At 40.4% G+C, this 19,215-nt stretch overlaps 1 protein-coding gene across 9 annotated transcripts in view; it reads right to left on the bottom strand.

Moving 5' to 3' along the window:
• Positions 1-19,215, bottom strand: part of fndc3a (fibronectin type III domain containing 3A) — a 231,167-nt gene that overhangs the window by 184,273 nt on the left and 27,679 nt on the right. For 6 of the 9 annotated variants that reach the window (XM_069889664.1, XM_069889666.1, XM_069889667.1 and 3 more), the window contains exon 2: positions 15,585-15,718. In XM_069889664.1, the coding sequence (XP_069745765.1) occupies positions 15,585-15,677 (93 nt within the window). In that variant the 5' untranslated portion in view covers positions 15,678-15,718. Of the gene's footprint in view, positions 1-8,378; positions 11,446-13,444; positions 13,534-15,584; positions 15,719-19,215 lie in introns of those variants that run through there. The other 3 variants (XM_069889673.1, XM_069889672.1, XM_069889669.1) reach the window with 2 other exon arrangements.

Below are 19,215 nucleotides of genomic sequence, written 5' to 3'. Positions count from 1 at the left end.
ACAACTACTGCAAACTCCTATTACATATTCATCTTCCAACCAGCAGGTTTGATCTGACAACCCACAAATGTTAACCTCCAGACTGATCATTCACTGAATCATTGATCGCCATCTCATTCTTTTTATTCAGCAACTCTATGACCTCCCATCATCAGCCTAGCTCGACCTTCATAGATAGCAAAGTTATCTTTGCAGAAAAATAAAGGGGGCTTTGTAAAACTGACCCCAACTGGCTTTCCTCAATATCCCATCAGATATACCTCACCAATAGTGTGAATATCCACCTGCCCTAACCTTCCCTGAAATCATTATCCATGTCCAAATCCCCTTCTTAATAATCTCTGCATTCTTCAGGGTATGAATTTATAGATTCATACAGTCAATACAGTAGAAAACAGACTCTTTTGTATACAGTTTCTACACTATAAAGTACCTCCTCACATCCCAGTACTATTCTTTCAACCCAACCCTCAAATCACCATCTTCCATCAATGCCTAACTCAGCAATTCACTGATCTCCCAGGACTCAGCTCAATTTCGATTTCATAGCACTGCTTTCTGTGCAGATGTGCAAATCAGCAAACATCAATGATCTGAGCATTTGAGGAGTCACGTGATGGAGTAGTGGCCGGACGGTGAACTCCAGCCCTCTCCAGAAAAGTCGGGAAAAACAAGAGAAAATACAAAGGCACAGAAATACAAGTTAAAGAAAAGTGAGTATAAAGGTGGAAAGAAGATGGAGACAAAAGGAGAAAAATCAAAATCAACGGAAAGAAGAGAGGAAGAGAAGACAACGGAGGAAAAAGGTGAAGGCCTTACCTGTCCGAAGAGGCCCGCTGTGGAGAGAGGACCCCACTACCTCAGGTCGGTTGAAAAAGAACTACAACAATGGCTCACAGAGCCGAGTAAAAGTGCGCAACCGCGCATGCGCGACTCCTCGCGCATGCGCGATGCGCATGAAAAAAAACACACCGACGGGAGGGGGAACCAGCTGGGGAGTCGATCTCCACAGCCGGCAACGACAGCTGCAGAACACCTGCAGCAAGAAGAGACCACAGAAGACAATGGAAACAAGAAAGAAGAGGAGGAAAGGGCATCAAAGAAACAACAGATGGCCAACCCAGAGGAAGAAGAAGAGGAAGAATACAGTGAAATAGATAAAGGGAAAGGCAAGGTAAAGGATATACTTGCTCTTGTTAGAGGATACATGGAGTCATTTAAAGAATGGCAAACACAGGAATTCAATGATTTAAGAAGAAGAATAAACAACACAGAAAAGAAAATAAATAAAATGGATATGACCTTAACAGAAATGGGGAAAAAAATGGACAAGATGGAAGAACGGGCAATAGCAGCAGAAATGGAGGTAGAAGACTTAAAAAAGAAATTGGAGGAATCTAATAAAAAAACTAAAGAGACACAAGAATTACTAGCCCAAAAAATAGATATAATGGAAAATTATAACAGAAGAAATAACATAAAGATAGTGGGCCTTAAGGAAGATGAAGAAGGCAAGAATATGAGGGAGTTTATAAAAGAATGGATCCCTAAGGCCCTAGGATGTCCAGAACTACAGCAAGAAATGGAAATAGAAAGGGCACATAGAGCATTGGCCCCTAAACCACAACCACAACAAAAACCAAGATCTATTGTAGTAAAATTCCTAAGATATACTACAAGAGAAAAGGTACTGGAGAAGACAATGGAAAAAGTAAGAGAGGGCAACAAACCACTGGAGTATAAAGGGCAAAAAATCTTCATTTATCCAGATATAAGCTTTGAACTCCTAAAGAAGAGAAAAGGGTTCAATACAGCAAAAGCGATTTTATGGAAGAAAGGATATAAATTTACACTGAAGCATCCTGCGGTATTGAAAATATTTATTCCAGGACAACAAAACAGACTGTTCTCGGATCCAGAAGAAGCACGAAAATTTGCAGAACAATTACAAAAATAGACTGAGGGATGAAGACGGGTAATGAGAGCAAAAATGATCACGATTGATATGTATGTGGGTAAAGACAAAAATAGACTGAGGGATGAAGAAGGGTAATGAGGGTAAAAACGACTACGATTGATATGTATGCGGGTAAAGAGGTATAAGAGTGAATAGAGACAATGGGCATACGTGAAAGTATCTGTAATTAGAGGAAAACATAGATAGTATAGACAAGAAGTAATAAGGGAAGGTAATGGAATAGAGAGAATAAGGAGGGAATTAAAAGAGTGACCTTTGTGACATATAAAAAGTGAAATCTTTTCTGGGGGGGGCTGGGTGGGGGAAAAGAGCGGTCACTGCAAAATCAGTTGACGCTTGCGAGTGGATTCGCAAATCCAAATGGAGAGGGGAGATGTGGTTGTCCGACAAGGGATAAAGGACAACTCAGGAGGGGAAGGGGAGATTGGGGATAAAGAAGATAGAAATAGGAGAATAAGGAAAATGTTGGATGTTGTAGGAATGTTGTCTGGTAAAGAGTTGAAAATAAGAAAACAGAAATGGAAAAGGAGGAAAGGTAATGATGGAAAAACGGAAAGAGAAGATAAACAAAATATAAAATGGCTATGCTGAACTATATGACTTTAAATATTAATGGAATACATAACCAAATTAAAAGGAAGAAACTACTAAATTTACTGAAAAAGGAAAAAATAGATATAGCATTTGTCCAAGAAACACACTTAACTGAATTGGAGCACAAGAAATTAAAGAGAGATTGGGTAGGACATGTAACAGCAGCATCGTATAATTCAAAAGCAAGAGGAGTGGCTATATTAATTAGCAAAAATGTGCCATTTAAAATAGAAGAGGAAATAATAGATCCAGCAGGGAGATATGTTATGATAAAATGTCAGATATATTCGGAGCTTTGGAATCTACTTAATATATATTCACCTAACGAAGAAGATCAAAAGTTTATGAAAGATATCTTTTTGAAGGTAGCTAATACGCAAGGGAACATACTAATAGGAGGGGATTTCAATCTGAATTTGGATCCAAATATGGATAAAACGGGGAAAAAAATTAACAGGAAGAACAAAGTAACCAAATTTATAATTAAATCAATGCAAGAAATGAAACTTGTGGACATATGGAGGAAACAAAACCCAAAAGAAAAGGAATACTCATACTACTCGACTAGACATAAAACATACTCAAGGATAGACCTATTCCTGTTATCAGCCCACATTCAAGGGAGAGCTAGGAAAACGGAATATAAAGCTAGACTATTACCGGACCACTCACCCCTGTTATTGGCAATAGAGCTAGAGGACATCCCTCCAAGAATGTATAGATGGAGATTAAACCCCATGCTACTTAAAAGACAGGATTTTAGAGAATTTATTGAAAAACAATTAAAAATGTACTTTGAAGTAAATACGGAATCAGTGGAAGATAAGTTTATACTATGGGACGCAATGAAAGCATTCATTAGAGGACAAATAATAAGTTATGCAACCAAGATGAAGAAGGACTATAATCAGGAAACAGATCAGTTGGAAAGGGAAATAATAAACATAGAAAAAAAATTAGCAATAAAGGAAGATACAACCAAAAGAAGAGAATTGGCGGATAAAAAAATAAAATATGAAACATTACAAACATATAAGGTGGAGAAGAATATAATGAAGACAAAACAGAAATATTATGAACTAGGTGAAAAAACACACAAAATCTTAGCATGGCAGCTTAAGACAGAGCAAACTAAGAAAATGGTATTGGCAACAAGGAAAAAAGACAAACAAATTACATATAATCCAAAAGAAATTAAGGAAAACTTCAGAGAATTCTATGAACAATTATACCGAACTGAAAACGAAGGGAAAGAAGGGAAAATAGATGAATTTTTGACTAAAATTGAACTACCAAAACTACAAATAGAGGAACAAAATAAATTAACAGAACCATTTGGAACAGTAGAAATACAAGAGATAATAAAAAATTTACCAAATAATAAGACACCAGGAGAGGATGGACTCCCAATAGAATTCTACAAAACATTTAAAGATCTAATAGTACCGCCCCTCCTGGATGTAATCAACCAGATTGATGAGACACAAAACTTACCAGATTCATGTAAAACAGCAATAATTACAGTGATACTAAAACAAGGGAAAGATCCACTCTCACCAGCGTCATATAGACCAATATCTCTGCTAAACACAGATTATAAGATAATAGCTAAACTATTAGCAAACAGATTAGCAGAACATGTACCAAAAATGGTAAATTTAGACCAAACTGGATTTATCAAAAAAAGACGCACAACAGACAATATTTGTAAATTTATTAACTTAATTCATGCAGTAGAAGGAAATAAAGCACCGGCAGTAGCAGTTGCTTTAGACGCAGAGAAGGCCTTCGACAGAGTAGAATGGAATTACTTGTTCAAAGTATTGCAAAAATTCAGTTTACCGGAGAAGTATATTAATTGGATTAAAGCATTATATGAGGGACCGTTAGCGAAAGTGACAGTAAATGGACATGTATCAAAGCAATTTAACTTAAGCAGGTCAACGCGGCAGGGATGCCCACTATTACCATTATTGTTTGCGCTAGCTATAGAACCACTAGCAGAATCGATAAGAATAGATAATAATATAAAAGGAATAAAAATAAAAGACAGGGAATATAAAATCAGTCTATTTGCGGATGATGTGATAGTGTACTTAACAGAACCAGAACTATCAATAAAAGAACTATATAAGAAATTGAAGGAATATGGAGAAGTGTCGGGATACAAGATAAACGTAAATAAAAGTGAAGCAATGCCTATGAATAACGCGGATTTCTCAAAATTTAAGGAGGAATTCCCATTCAGATGGCAAATGCAGGCAATAAGATACCTAGGTGTGCAAATAAACAAAAATCTAGGCCAATTATATAAACTCAATTACAATCCACTAATGAAAAAATTACAGGACGATTTAGAGCATTGGAAAGAGCTACCACTAACACTGATAGGAAGGATAAACTGTATTAAAATGAACATTTTTCCAAGGATACTATACTTATTTCAGGCATTGCCTATACAACTGACAGAAAAATTCTTCAAAGAGTTAAAGAAAATAATAAGGAGATTTTTATGGAGAGGGGGGAAACCGAGGATAGCACTAGATAAATGAACAGAATGGTATAAACAAGGAGGCTTACAATTGCCAAACTTCAAAAATTATTATAGAGCCGCACAATTAAGGTACCTATCAGATTTTTATCAAACAAGGGAAAAACCAGACTGGACGAGACTAGAATTAGATAAAATAGGGGAAAAGATACCTGAACACATGTTATATAAATGGGACGAAAAATTGGTACAACATAGAACTTCTCCAGTATTACATCATCTCCTCAATATATGGAAGAAGATTCATGTAGAAAGAAATAAAATAAATTATCAAATACCAAAACTAATATTGACGCAAAATAAGCTACTCCCTTTTACAATAGACAACCTTTCCTTTAGAAAATGGGAAAAAAAAGGGATTAAAAGAATAGAAAATTGTTTTTCAGGAAGTAGATTCTTATCCTTTGAACAAATGAGAGATAAGTACAATATAACTGGAGATACAGCGCTGGCATATTACCAACTGAGATCCTACTTGAAAGATAAATTAGGAAGCAATTTGAGTTTACCAGAGGGAAGTAACCTTGAATATGTGATTACAGATACAATGTTAATCAAAAGATTTATAACAAATATGTATATCAAACTGCAAGAAAAGGAGAATGAGGAAACAAATGGTAGAACTAAACAAAAATGGGAACAAGATTTAAATATAAAGATAAAAAAGGAAACATGGGAGAAATTATGTTCTGGAACGATGAGAAATACAATAAATACGAGGCTGCGTATGATACAATATAATTGGTTACACAGACTATACATTACACCGCAAAAGTTAAATAAATGGGACCCAACAGTATCTGATAGATGTTTTCGATGTAAAAAAGAAAGGGGAACAACAATTCATGCAATCTGGACATGTGAGAGAGTAGAAAAATTTTGGGATGATCTCAATCAGATATTAAATAAAATAACAGAAAACAATATACCAAAGAATCCAGAGATCTTTCTCCTAAATAACATAAAAAATAAAGAATTTGGAATTGACTTGGAAGATGCACAAAAAAGATTTGTCAAGATAGCCCTAGCCGTAGCAAAAAAATGTATTATGTCAACCTGGAAATTGGAAGATAATTTGAAAATACAACAATGGTATATAGAAATGAATAAATGTATTCCATTAGAAAAAATAACATATAGTTTAAGAAATAATATTGAAATATTCGAACAAGTATGGGAGCCTTACATTAAATACAATAGCGAAAACCTACCGGGAACAAACATTACCTAAGTTGATGGAAGGAGAAGAAAAGAAAAGAATGGACTCAGTAGAATTTCTGGTGTATTTTTGTTGAATGACAACATTGTCTGACTGAATTAATGCAACCTAGATTGTATACCTAAAATGGATGAGAGGAGGGGGGGTGGGGGGGTGGCTTGGGAGGAGGGAGGGGGGGGGGGGGAGAAAAAATCACTGTAAATGTGTGGAAAAGAAAAAGTGTATATCATGGCTATTGTGATTTATGGTGTGAAAAATAAAAAATTTAATAAAAAAAAATGATCTGAGCATTTAGCGCCTCTGAATTTTTAAGTGGAAGGCACAGAACCAAAACAACTTTTAAGATTGATAGTAATTTCACTAGTTGAATGAAAAAAATGCAGACACCTTCCAGATCCCTCTGCAAGCTTTGAAAGCCTTCCTCATTGCCACAATGCCTCCAACCTTTGTGTCATCTGCAAATTTACAGACCTAATTCACCACATCATCCAGATCAATGATAACAATGGTCCCAGCAATGATCCCTGAGGCACACCACTAATCATAGGACTCCAATCTGAGAAGCAATCATCTACTACCACTCCTTAGCTTTTCCCATATAGCCAGTTGGATCCAGTTTACTACCTCAACATGTATATCAAGTCAATACTTTTTTGACTAACCTCCTGTTTGTCAAAGACCTTACTAAAGTTCATGCAGGCAACATCCACAGTCTTCCTTCATCAACTTTCCTGGTAACCTCCTGGAAAATCTCTAAGATTTGTAAAGCATGACCTACCACGCATAAAGCCATGTTGACCATCCCTAATCAGTTTTTGGCTATCAAAATTCTTGAACATCCGATCTCTTAGAACACGTTCCAATAATTTACCTTCTACTGACATCGGGTTCACTGGCCTATAATTTCCTGGGTTACCTTTGGAACCTATTTTAAACAATGGAACAACATGAGCTACCCTCCAATCCTCCAGCACCTCACCCATGGCTAAGGGCTATCTAAATATTTCTGCCAGGACCCCTAGAACGTCTACACTACTCTCCCTCAAGGTCTGAGGGAATATCTTGTCAGGCCCTGGGGATTTATCCACCCTTATTTGCTTCAAGGACACAAGCATCTCCACCTCTTTAATCTGTATAGGTTCCATGACCTCACTGCTCATTTTCCTTACTTCCCTAGACTCTGACAGTTTCCCGAGTAAATACTGAAGCAAAAACCCATTTAAGATCTCCTGATTTCTTCTCCGTTCATAGCTGACCATTCTGATCTTCAAGGGGACCAATTTTGTCCTTTACTATCCTTTTGCTCTTAATATACCTGCAGAAACCCTTTGGATTTTCCTTCACATTGTCTGCCAAAGCAACTGTATGCTTGTTAACTTTGCCTTTAATCCTGACAGGAGCATACAAACTCTGCACTCTCAAATTTCACATCCTTTTTTGTTGAAAATTTTATTTATAAATATTAATAAATCATATAATCAAAATACAATCCAATACATAATATTTTATCCCATAAACCCCCCACTTCCACCCACCAAACCTACCTAAAAACTACCCCAGAAAGGGAAAAATAAAGGTATCTATGACAATTCCATTCAGTCATTTTCCATGGATTGGGACCACACCACCAATGTATGGGAAAGAATATTAATAATTTAGTCACATATGTTCCATATACGTGCTCTGTTTTAATAAAAAATAATTATTTTGTAAATTAGATGTTATTTTCTCCAAAGGAATACATTATCTCATCTCCACATGCCAACATTGAATACTCAATTTAGTCTCAAGTGAAATTTTAAATTTAAACATAACTTCCAAAAACTCCTTAATTTTAGTCCAAAAAGGTTTAACCATCTCACATAACCAAGCCAAATGTAACAAGGTACCCACTTCCTTATGACATCTAAAACATAAATTAGAGGAAACAAATTTATATTCCTTCAATTTCTCTGGACTCAAATATAATTGATGAATAAAATTATAATGAACCAATCAATACCCTATATTTACAATTTTAGACATACTATACTCACATATGGACATCCAATCAAAAAGCTTCACAAGCTGCGACCATAGGGTGGAGGTAAATTGAGCGCCTCTGTAATTCGTAATATGCGCCAGCACAACCAAATGAACGATCCATTGGCCGACCAGGGCTCTAGCATATGTCTCTGCCGATGCTTCATGGACCAGTGGGATGACTTCCTGGTAGCTCTGTCCACTATGGTGAATAGGTATCGTGATTCCCTGGACACTGGCAAGGGGCCCACGACATCTATGTGGATATGTTGGAACCTTCAGGGTGCCGGGTCGAAATGTTGGACAGGGGCCTGCGTGTGCCTGTGGACTTTGGAGGTCTGGCATCAGACGCAGTTGTGGGCTCGTGCTGTGACCTCCTTCTTGAGACTGTGCCAGACGAATCGCTGAGCCACCATGCGGATGGTAGTCTTTACTGAAGTGTTGGCAAGATCGTGGATGGAACTGATGACCCTAGCCCTCCAGTACCTGTGGAACTACTGGGCACAGTGAGCCAGTGGAGGTATCGCAGAGCAGTGGCTGGGCGGAATCGGGGAGGTGGATATCCTCAAGCTGGAGCCCTGATACTGCGGTGCGGAGGGTCTGGGTTTCGGCGTCACGCTGTTGGGCCTGTGCGAGCTGTGCGTAGTCGAGTCCAGGAGCTAGCGTGCTGATGGCCGAACGGGAGAGCGCGTCAGTGACCTGCCCTGTGCCGGATGTCCGTGGTGAATTCCGAGATTTAGGACAGGTGGTGCTGTTGCCTGGCTGACCACGGGTCCTTGGCCATCGATAGTGCTTGGGTGAGGGGCTTGTGGTCGGTAAAGATGGTAAAAGTTGTGCCTTCTAGGAAATATCGAAAATGGTGGATAGCCAGGTACAGCGCCAGGAGCTCCCGGTCGAATGCACTGTATTTGAGTTCGGGAGGCCGCAACTGCCTGCTGAAAAAGGCTAACGGGCGCCACTGTCCGTCCTGCCACTGCTCGAGCACCCCTCCGACCGCCATGGCGAAAGCATGTGTGTGCTTCCGGGTGCGGGTGCACTCAGCAAGGGCCCACTTCTTCGCTGCGAAAGCCTCGTCTGCCTCCCAGGACCAAGCCAAGGTCTTCTATTTCGTCACTATCAGCGCAAACAGAGGGTGCAATGATGCGAGCGGCATTGGGGATGAATTGATGGTAAAAGTTCACCATCCCCACAAATTCCTGTAGCTCTTTGAGGGAGGAGGGCTTGGGGAAACATTGGACGGCTGCCACCTTCTCTGGTGCCAGAACTGCCCCAGACACTGTGATGGTGTGCCCCAGGAACTGCAAAGTTTGTTTCCCAAACTGGTATTCGGCCTTGTTGACCATGAGGCCGAATTCTACCAGTTAGGCGAAGAGGATACGGAGATGGGCCTTGTGCTCTTCGCGAGTGTGGCTAGCTACCAGGATGTCGTCTAGGTAGATAAAGACAAAGTCAAAATCCCTACCCACTGCATCCATACCCACTGCTGGAATGTCTGGGCGACGTTCTTCAGGCCGAACTGCATGCGGAGAAACTCGAACAGGCCGAAGGGGGTTATAATGGTGGTCTTTCCAATGTCATCAGGGTGGACCGGGATCTGGCGGTATCTGCACACCAGATCGACCTTTGAAAAGAACCCGCGCCGTGGAGGTTGGCCGCAAAGACTTGGATATAGGGGACTGGGTACCTGTCTGGAGTTGTGGCGTCATTCAGCCGTCTGTAGTCTCCAGAGGGCCTCCAACCTCCCAATGACTTCGGAACCATGTGTAGCGGTGCTGACCAAGCGCTGTTTGATCGCCGAGCGATGCCCAACTCCTGGAGTCTGGAGAATTTCTACTTGGCTTGCTTCAGTTTCTTTGGCGGCAGCTGTCTAGCCCTGGTGTGGATCAGGGGGCCTTGTGTGGAGACATGATGGAATACTACGTGTCAAGGGGAGGCGATGTTGAAGCGAGGCTCCAGGATGGCAGGGAACTCACTGAGGATCCCGGCAAATTCATCTTCGGCGGCAGCAACTGTGGCTATCTCTGACCTGGCATCATCTGCCGTCCCCAGGCACATCGAGCAGAAGGTGCGGGCGTTGAGCAGCCTCCTGCCCCTCACATCCACCAGCAGGCCGTGAGCCCTTAGGAAGTCATCCCTCAACAGCGCCGTGCTCACTGAGGCCAGGACGAATCTCCAAGTGAACTTCTCTTCCCCGATCTGTATCTGTGCCCTACGAGTGCCAAAGGTTTTGATTGTAGAGCCATTGGGAGCCTGCAGGGATGGACCGGGGGTTTGAGACTGTGTTCCCAGCACTGTGCGGGGGAAGGATGCTCAGCTCAGTCCCTGTTTCGACCGGGGGCCTGAGGATCTGTCTTGGATGTAGAGGAGGCTGTTCACATGGCCAACCGTCGCAGCCATCAACAGCAGTTGGCCTGGTCATTTCCCTGGTAATCTCAGGGCTGGTGGCACGTGGGCTTTAGCCCCTCCCCAGTGCTGATGGTAGAAGCACCATGATGACTGGGCTTCTTCGGGCTTGCCCTTGGGGGAATCTTGCTAACGACTGGGCACCGGCTTGGAGTCCTGGCTGAGTGCTGCCTCGTTCTCCTGCTTAGCTCGCCAGAGGGCATCCGTCCAGGTTGCTGCCTTGTGGGGGTCGGAGAAGTCCTCTTCACACAGATGGAGCCGAATGTCCTCTGTTCTAGAAACATCTGTCTGAAGAGGAAGTACAGCTTGTGATCCTCTGCCAGGGCCAGCATCTTGTCCGTGAGGACTGAGGTCCCCCAACCCATCTAGATGTAAGAATCTGGATGCACACTAGTGGGGTGAGAGGCCAAACTTCCCCAGGAGCAGATTCTTGAGGGCTGTGTACTTTTCGGTCGCTGGTGGACAATGGATGATATCGTCCACCCTCGCCGCGACATGGTAAAACTTGGTGGTATCAGCCATGAGGTTGCGGAGGTGGAATTGTGCCTCCGCATGGCCGAACCACATCCGTGGGCGACGTGGCCAGAAAGGGGGAAGTTTGAGGGCTACCACGTTAACCTCTGCATGTCCATCGTTGGTTGGGTCCAGAAGGTAGTCTGGGCCTGTCGGGGTCACCAATGTGGTGCTCTGAGGAGCTGAAGTAAATCACTGCTACCACATCGATGGTCGTTAACGAATGTTTTTATTCTAATTCAGCACACCCTTTTCAGGGCAGCATGAGCTCAGTCACCTGGTGCATTGTGATGTCATAATTGCTGCCCAGGGCACACACTGGAAGGGATGCTGGAGTCGAGAAGAAACCCCTGGTGACGCCATCTCCTAATAGCTGCCCCACCACGTAGCGATGCAAACAGGGCCAGTTCACCTTTAGGCTGTGTGCTGCCACACACTTTCATTAACACCATTAACTGCTTAGCTGTTTTAGTTCTAATTACCGATTTAGGAGATTTGTCCAGTAATGGATCTAAACAACAATTAAAATCACCTCCTACCATAATTTTATCATAAGCTTGACTTAAATTCAGAAAAGTATCCACCATAAATTGTTCATCATCAATATTCGGAGCATAAACATTCATTAAAGTCCAACATTCAGAAAAAATTGTCCAATTAACATTCAGCTGCTTCAAAAACTGACTCCAATTTAAAAGCCAACTTCTTGTTAATCAAAATAGCAACTCCTCCCCCCCCCCCCCCCCCCACAACTTTAGAATTAAAAGAAAATGCTATAACCTGTCCAACCCAATCTCTTTTTAATTTTTGATACTCTTTTTTGGTCAAATGGGTCTCCCTCAAAAAAGCCACATTGACCTTCAATTTTTTAAGTATAAGCCAATACTCTCTTTCTCTTAATCGGGTTATTTAGCCTGTTAATGTTAAAAGTAGCAAAATTTAAATTAGCCATAAAATATGTCTATAACCATCCCACCACAAATGGTGAAGCAACTTACAAAAGAAAACTAAAGATCTCCTCCAAGAAAAGAAGATAAAAGAATCCCCACAGAAAAAAACCCCAAAACAAAATAAAAATACTCAATAGTGTTACCTCCCTCAATTATGCGGGAGTGACAGATGCCACAAAGTGGCTGATGACTTCAGAAGGGTCAGTAGATAGATCACCCTGCACCCACCCCCACCCCCCCCCCCAGAACAGAACAATCAAACTTAACACAAAAAATCCTCTAAAGTATGAAATGCCTCTTCCAAATCTCAATTAACTGGATCATCATCAATACCAATATCAATCAACTGCTGAGATTTCATCTCTCATTTACCATTCTTCCCTTTTAGAACAACAACAAGCTGCTGAGGAAACTTGTCTGCATTTTGACCCTGCTTATTATTGGGTAAAGAATTAGCAAAAACAAGAGCTTCAGCATCATCAGAAAAAAATTGAGACTGATAATCTCCATAAAAAAACTAAGTACAGCAGGGTAACGAACAGCTTTAGCCAAATTCAATTCTTCATGATATTTAATTACAGCTTGACTCAAATCAGCATTTAAAAAAAGTTATTCTTAATAAGCAATGGACACTGATTATTTCTTGCATTTTGTTCCGCAAGTCTCAAAATCGGTTCTCTATCCTGGAAATGCAAATAGCGAATCAAAATAGAATGTGGCGCTTGGCCAAGAAGCAGCTTCCTTCGTATTGCTCAATGAGCCGAACGGGACCATTTGGAAAATGCATTATTCCAAAAAACCTCAGGAATCCACTTTTGAAAAACCTGAACTGGGTCCAAACCTTCAAAATCTTCCGGAAGACTAACTATCTTAACATTGTTCCTCCTACTTTGATTCTCCAAAGCCTCAATCTTCTTCAACAAGTCAGTCTTCTGAATTTCCCACCCAGTAAATGAATCGTCCATCTGACCCATCTTCTCTTTGCAATGATCAACATCATCTTTACAGTTAATAAATTCTTCTTCAATTTGCTTAAATTTATCCTGAACCTTATCCACAGCTTTTAAACATTTTGCCACATCCATTTTAATTGATGCTATTTCCCCCTTCATTTCAATAATTGAAAATCCTTGACTTATTTGCAAAGCCAAATCAGCAATTGAAGGCAAATCTGACTGGTGAGGACCAGACTTAAACTTAGAAATCAGACTCACCATAGGCCTACCCTGAGGTATTAGTGCTTCCTCTTCCATCTGACAATGTCCTTCTTCCTCCTCCACTCCAACGATGTACTCTTCTTCCTCTGTCAATAAAAAGGCCACTTCAGCCCAACTACAGGTGTGGATACCCTCCCCCACCAGTCCAGGATCACTGGGCCAGGGTAGATTGGGTCCCTCCGCAGCCTGGGCCTTTTCGGATGATATGCGTATGCGCAAAAGTTCGCACATGCGCAGTTGTTCTTCCTGGTCGGGAGTGGATCGACGCTGCACACTGGCACCATCCTGCATGACCGCACACAAAGTTGGTGCTGGTGTTGAATACACCTTACCACTAGACTGGTGATGTGGTCGAGGTTGGAGAAAAATCGAGTCAGCAGGCTGCGCTGATAAAGTAAGCCAAGATTCCTCCGTTGTAGTAACCTGTTTAGTAGCTGGTTTTTTTTGCAGTTTGAGTCTTAGCTTTCCTCATTGTTACTAGTAAAGTACTTCAGCAGTACAATCCACAGTTTTTAAAGTAATTTTAAAGCTTCTATACAGGTTTTAAAAAGTTCTGCCAGCCATCACGTCATGCCCTCTACCAAACACATCCTTGTCAGTAAACAACTTATCCCAATTCATGCTTTCTCAGTTCCTCAAACTTGGCCTTTCTCCAATTTAGAATCTCAACCTAATAAGTGGAAAGTTAAAATATCCGACTATCACTACATAATGTTTCCTGCAGCTGCCTGTTAACTTTCTACAGATTTGCTCCTCCAATTAAACCTCTAGGGGAATTGTTAGATGCAAGATAAAAAAAAGAGGTATATTGGTGAACAAACCCCTTGTTGTTTGGGGGGGGGGAGGGGGGGCGTGCAATTTTAAACTTTCAAAATGTTTTTATCTATTTATTTTCTGCAACCCTTTGATTTCTGACTTTACATGCAGTGTTCATGTTATTTTTTTCCTCCTCCACTCCAGCATCTGCTCTGGCACTCTGGTTCCCCTCCCCTACAAATCTAGTTTCCTTTCTCACCCATCCAAAAGGTAATTCTACAATTAAACTTTTTTAATGAAAATTTCACCTTTAATTTGAGCATTTCTTATGAATTTACATTCTTTCTTCTTGTAGTTCTGAGTAGGATCCTAACTTCACTTTAGATACTGCTTATTTAGGTGGGTGGTGTCTGTTATTCTGGGCTCAGTGAACATATACAAAAATTTATATAGCATACAATTTAAACAGTGTGGGAAAGTTAGTAGCACTATGGCGTACAATTTACAAATACCATGGGGGGAAAAGCGATGGCAGACCTGCCCTCCCAGAATTCCATGCGGCAGAGAAAGGGGTGTATGGCCGGCTGCATACATGGAGCATTCATAGAGGGGTTTCTTTGCCGCACGATATTCTGGGAAGTCAGGTCTGCCATTGCTTTTTTCCCTCCACAGTTTTTATAAATTTTGCACTATAGCGCCACCAATTTTCCCATGCTGTTTAAAATTTGTCCACTATTGCTATTTATTTCCTCTCTCTCTCTTGCTGTGACTTTCCCGTGACAAAATTTATACCTTCATTTTAATCTTTTTCTGCATTCATCCAAAAACGGGTTATTTCAATCCAATTAGCCCTTTCATACTTGCCGGATTGCAATGCCGGCGTCTGCAGACACAAGGGATTGTATTAGGGGGTCGAGGCCAACAATCCCCAGCGTGAGATGATGTAATCTGATGCCGGCATTGAGCCGATTTTGCTTTCACACTTGCCACTTTAAAGGCCTATTGGCGTTTAATTCCTGGGATCACTTGGAAGTGTGAAAGGGGCTATGGTTGAAGTCTGGAACTGATCAACTATTATCATATTGAGAGGCAGAGAAATTGAGTAGCTAATTCCTGTTCATAATGACTTTTTGATCAATTCACAATATTTTGCAAGAAATTCAATTGAATGTTCCTGCTCCATGCAGCCCTCAGTTTATGCACTAAAAAAAAGTTAAATCTAACTTCATGACATTTGTTCAAAACTTTACCACCAGTAGTTGAAAAGCAAAAGAACTCCAAGCAGATTAAACCCAATGTTTATTGCAAGATAATTAAAAAGCTAATAAAATGGTCTTGAAATATTTGCAAAAGGTCGAGGACATTTTCCAGCATTGCTCACCTGTGTCCCATCCCCATTCACCAAAGGAGGTAGAAGAGACAAATCAACATTGAGAAGTGAGGCTGCGTCGAGTGGTGGAGGATTTTCTGCCATTATCAGAAGTATAGCCACAGACTGGTTTCTTCTTCCTACACCTGATTTTAAAACAAGACAGTGTTTTAATTGGATATAAAATAGCTCTGCATATAAGCCCATTACTTTCAAGATCAAAAACAGTTAGTTCCAGTCTTTGTACATTTAAGAAATTGAGATCTCTGCCCCTACAAGTTCCTTTCATTGTTTCAGATCCAGACATTCGAGACCCTATGACGTTACTGCAGACTTGTCATGAGGTTTCCAGGTCTTTGAAAGTCCCTTTGATATTTTTCTTATCCTACCACCAAAAGATTTTATCTTAGTAAAGTCTTATCATGCTGCATAACCACCCCTGAAAATGGTCATGTTCAGCAAAATCATCTACTGCTGACTAAATGTACCCACTTCTAATAGAACACTACAGTGCACATCAGCTCTTAAATCAGGGTTTCACACAAGGTAAAAAAAAAAAGAAAAAATAAATAAGACAGGAAACATTTCATCTCCATATGATACTACATGCAAGTTGTCAACAGCTCTTCAGAAATATTAGCTCAATTTAAACAGTGATTATTTAAACTCCATTTCATTTTTATCAGATTAAACATTTTCTCCTAATTTCAGGAAACAATATCCAAGTTCCTGGATGCCAATCTATCTCCTGATCAAAAGGTTACTGACCAGAAACTTTGTTTTCCCTCTGCACCAATGCTACCAAACCTGCATGATCAATTCCAGCAGCTGCAGCATTCTACTATTGGATCACTTCTTGATCTTTCCTATCTTTGGACCCTCCCTCTTCTTCTAATTTATCTTCCCCTGAATTTTAATACTTTCCTTTGATCAAGTATAACCTGTCTTCAATCAGTGGCACAAACAGCTTAATCCATCAAGACATCCTATTTTAAAGAAACTGCAAAGTAGATACAGTGCACTCCATATGTTTGAGACAAAGACATTTTTTTCCTTTATTTGCTCCGGGTTTTAAATTTGTAATCAAACAATTCATATGTGATTAAAGTGCACATTCCAAATTTTGTAAGTTATTTGTATACATTTTGGTTTGACCATGTAGAAATTACCACACTTTTTATACACATTTCCTTCATTTCATGGCACCATAATATTTGGGACAAAACAATTATATGTTATATTAAAGTAGTCATGCTTAGTACTTTGCTGCATATTCCTTGCAGGCAATGACTGAAGTGTGTGATTCATAGACATCACCAGGTAATGAGTATCTTCTCTGGTGATGCTCTGCCAGGCCTCTACTGCAGCCACCTTCAGCTCCTGCTTGTTTTGGGGGCTTGAGCCCTTCTGCATGTGGAAGGCATGGTCAATTGGATTTAGATCAGGTGACTGACTGGCTGTTCAAGAATTTTCCAGTTTCTAGCTTTAAAAAAATTGCTTTGCTGCTTTAGCAGTATGTTTGGAATCATTGTCTTGCTGAAGGATGATGCACCATTCAATGAGTTTGGAGGCATTTGCTCGAACTTGAGCAGATAGGATATTTCTATATATCTCAGAATTCATTTTGCTATTGCTGTCAGCAGTTACATCATCAATGATGGTAAGTGCGCCAGTACCTGTGGCAGCCATACATGCCCAGGCTATAACACCACCCCCCCCCCCCCCACCACATGGTATTCTTTGGATCATGGGCAGTTCCTGTATACTTCCACAATTTTTTCTTGCCATCACTCTGATACAGGTTCATCTTTGTCTCATCTATCCAAAAGGCCTTTTTCAGAATTCTACAGGTGCTTTTAAATACCATATATTTCAGCGAACAAGCCAACTGGCATATGTCGACCCCCATTTTCAGCCTCATTTTAAGGGTTTTATGGTATATCTGGTGAACAAGACGACCTCAATTTTCTGGCTGCCAGAGTTGCCCATTGACTGACATACAAGTCAACCCCCAAAAATAGTGATGCCTGAGATGGACGGCTGACCAGCAAATACATCAACCCCCAAAGATCGCGCAGATTGATCTGCTGGGCATTGGCAAGAGATGATTGCTATTATGGAGGGCCCAGTGACACAACACAACTCGCAACTAAAGTATGAAGCGAGTTTTAAGTTGAAAGTGATAGAAATGGCTAAGAAAACCAACAACTGAGCTGGTGCAAGAAAATTTGATGAATACGAGAAGTTGGTAAGAGATTGGAGGAAGAAAGAAGGGACTTTTAAGAAAAATACCAAAAAGGCAATGTTTGTTGAGAAAAGGAATCACTGATTGGCCAGAGTGGGAAAACCAAGTTACAGAATGGGTACATGAACAGAGGCAAGATTGCTAATAGTTCCCTGAAATAAAATAAGAACATTTGCACTGCAGTGAGCAAAGTCATACCTAGACGTCAGTAAAGATTTTGAGGCTACAGTAGGCTGGTTCAACCGTTTCATGAACAGGAAAAATCTGGCATTACGACAAAAAAAAACAAAAATTGCATAGAAACTACCAAAAGATCTCGATAATAAAGTTGCAAGTTTTCACCAGTTTATTATATGTAACTGGTAGAAACACAAGTTTGCATTGGCAAATATCAGAAACATGGACGAAAATTCCATGAATTTCACCATGACAGGCAATAGAACAGTGGAATGGAAAGGTGCTAAATCTGTGCAATGAAGACCAGGTTTACTGTGCACGGCTGACGGGACGAAGTTAAGACCCATGGTAATCTTCAAATGCAAAATTAAACTTAAAATTCCCTGCAGTATTTTTGTACATTTTCATGAAAAAGGATGGATGAATGAAAATGGTGTAAAACTATGGATCGACAATGTGTGGAACAGACGACCAGACAGTTTATGCAAAGAATGGAGTTTGCTGCTCTGCGATGTTTCATAGCCACTTAACTGAGAAGACTAAAAGTAGATTAGCACTATATAATACTTATATGGCAGCTATTCCGGGTGGTTTAACGTCTATATTGCAGCCCTTTTGGTGTCTGCTTGAACAAGCCATTCAAAGACCATGTGCGCAAGGAAGGAAATACATGGATGTCGAGTGCAGAATAGCCAAAATATACAGTACTTCTGGGAAAATTGTAATCTAGACATCCTGTTTCTGTGGCTAATTAGTGGCTTGCATTTGCAGTGTATCCTCTGTATTTCTGTACATGAAGCCTTCTGCTGACATTTGTCATTTTTTGACATATCTACACTTGCTTCTTGAAGAGTATTTCTGATCTATATAACAGACATTTGAGAATTTTTCTTTTTTTAAGAGTTCTTCTGTCATCAGCAGTGGATGACCAGTCCCTTTGCAATTACTGAGCTCATCAGTATATTCTTCTTAATGATGTTCTAAACTGTTGATTTTGGTAATCCTAAGGTTTGGGTGATGCCTCTTATTGTTTTATTCTGTTTTTCGGCCTCATAATGGCTTATTTGACGTTCATTGGCACAATTCTGGTCCTCATATTGAAAAATGGCAACTACGAACTCCAAAGGTGATCAAAAGCTTAGAAACAAGTCTCTTATACCTGTACCAATGAATGAATTAAATATACCTGAGTAATCACAAACACCTGTAAAGCCAAATGTC

The sequence above is a fragment of the Narcine bancroftii genome, chromosome 7 (assembly GCF_036971445.1).
Source record: "Narcine bancroftii isolate sNarBan1 chromosome 7, sNarBan1.hap1, whole genome shotgun sequence".
NCBI classification, from domain to species: domain Eukaryota; kingdom Metazoa; phylum Chordata; class Chondrichthyes; order Torpediniformes; family Narcinidae; genus Narcine; species Narcine bancroftii.
Note: the sequence above shows the minus strand (reverse complement) of the source record. Positions and strands in the feature narration are given on the sequence as shown.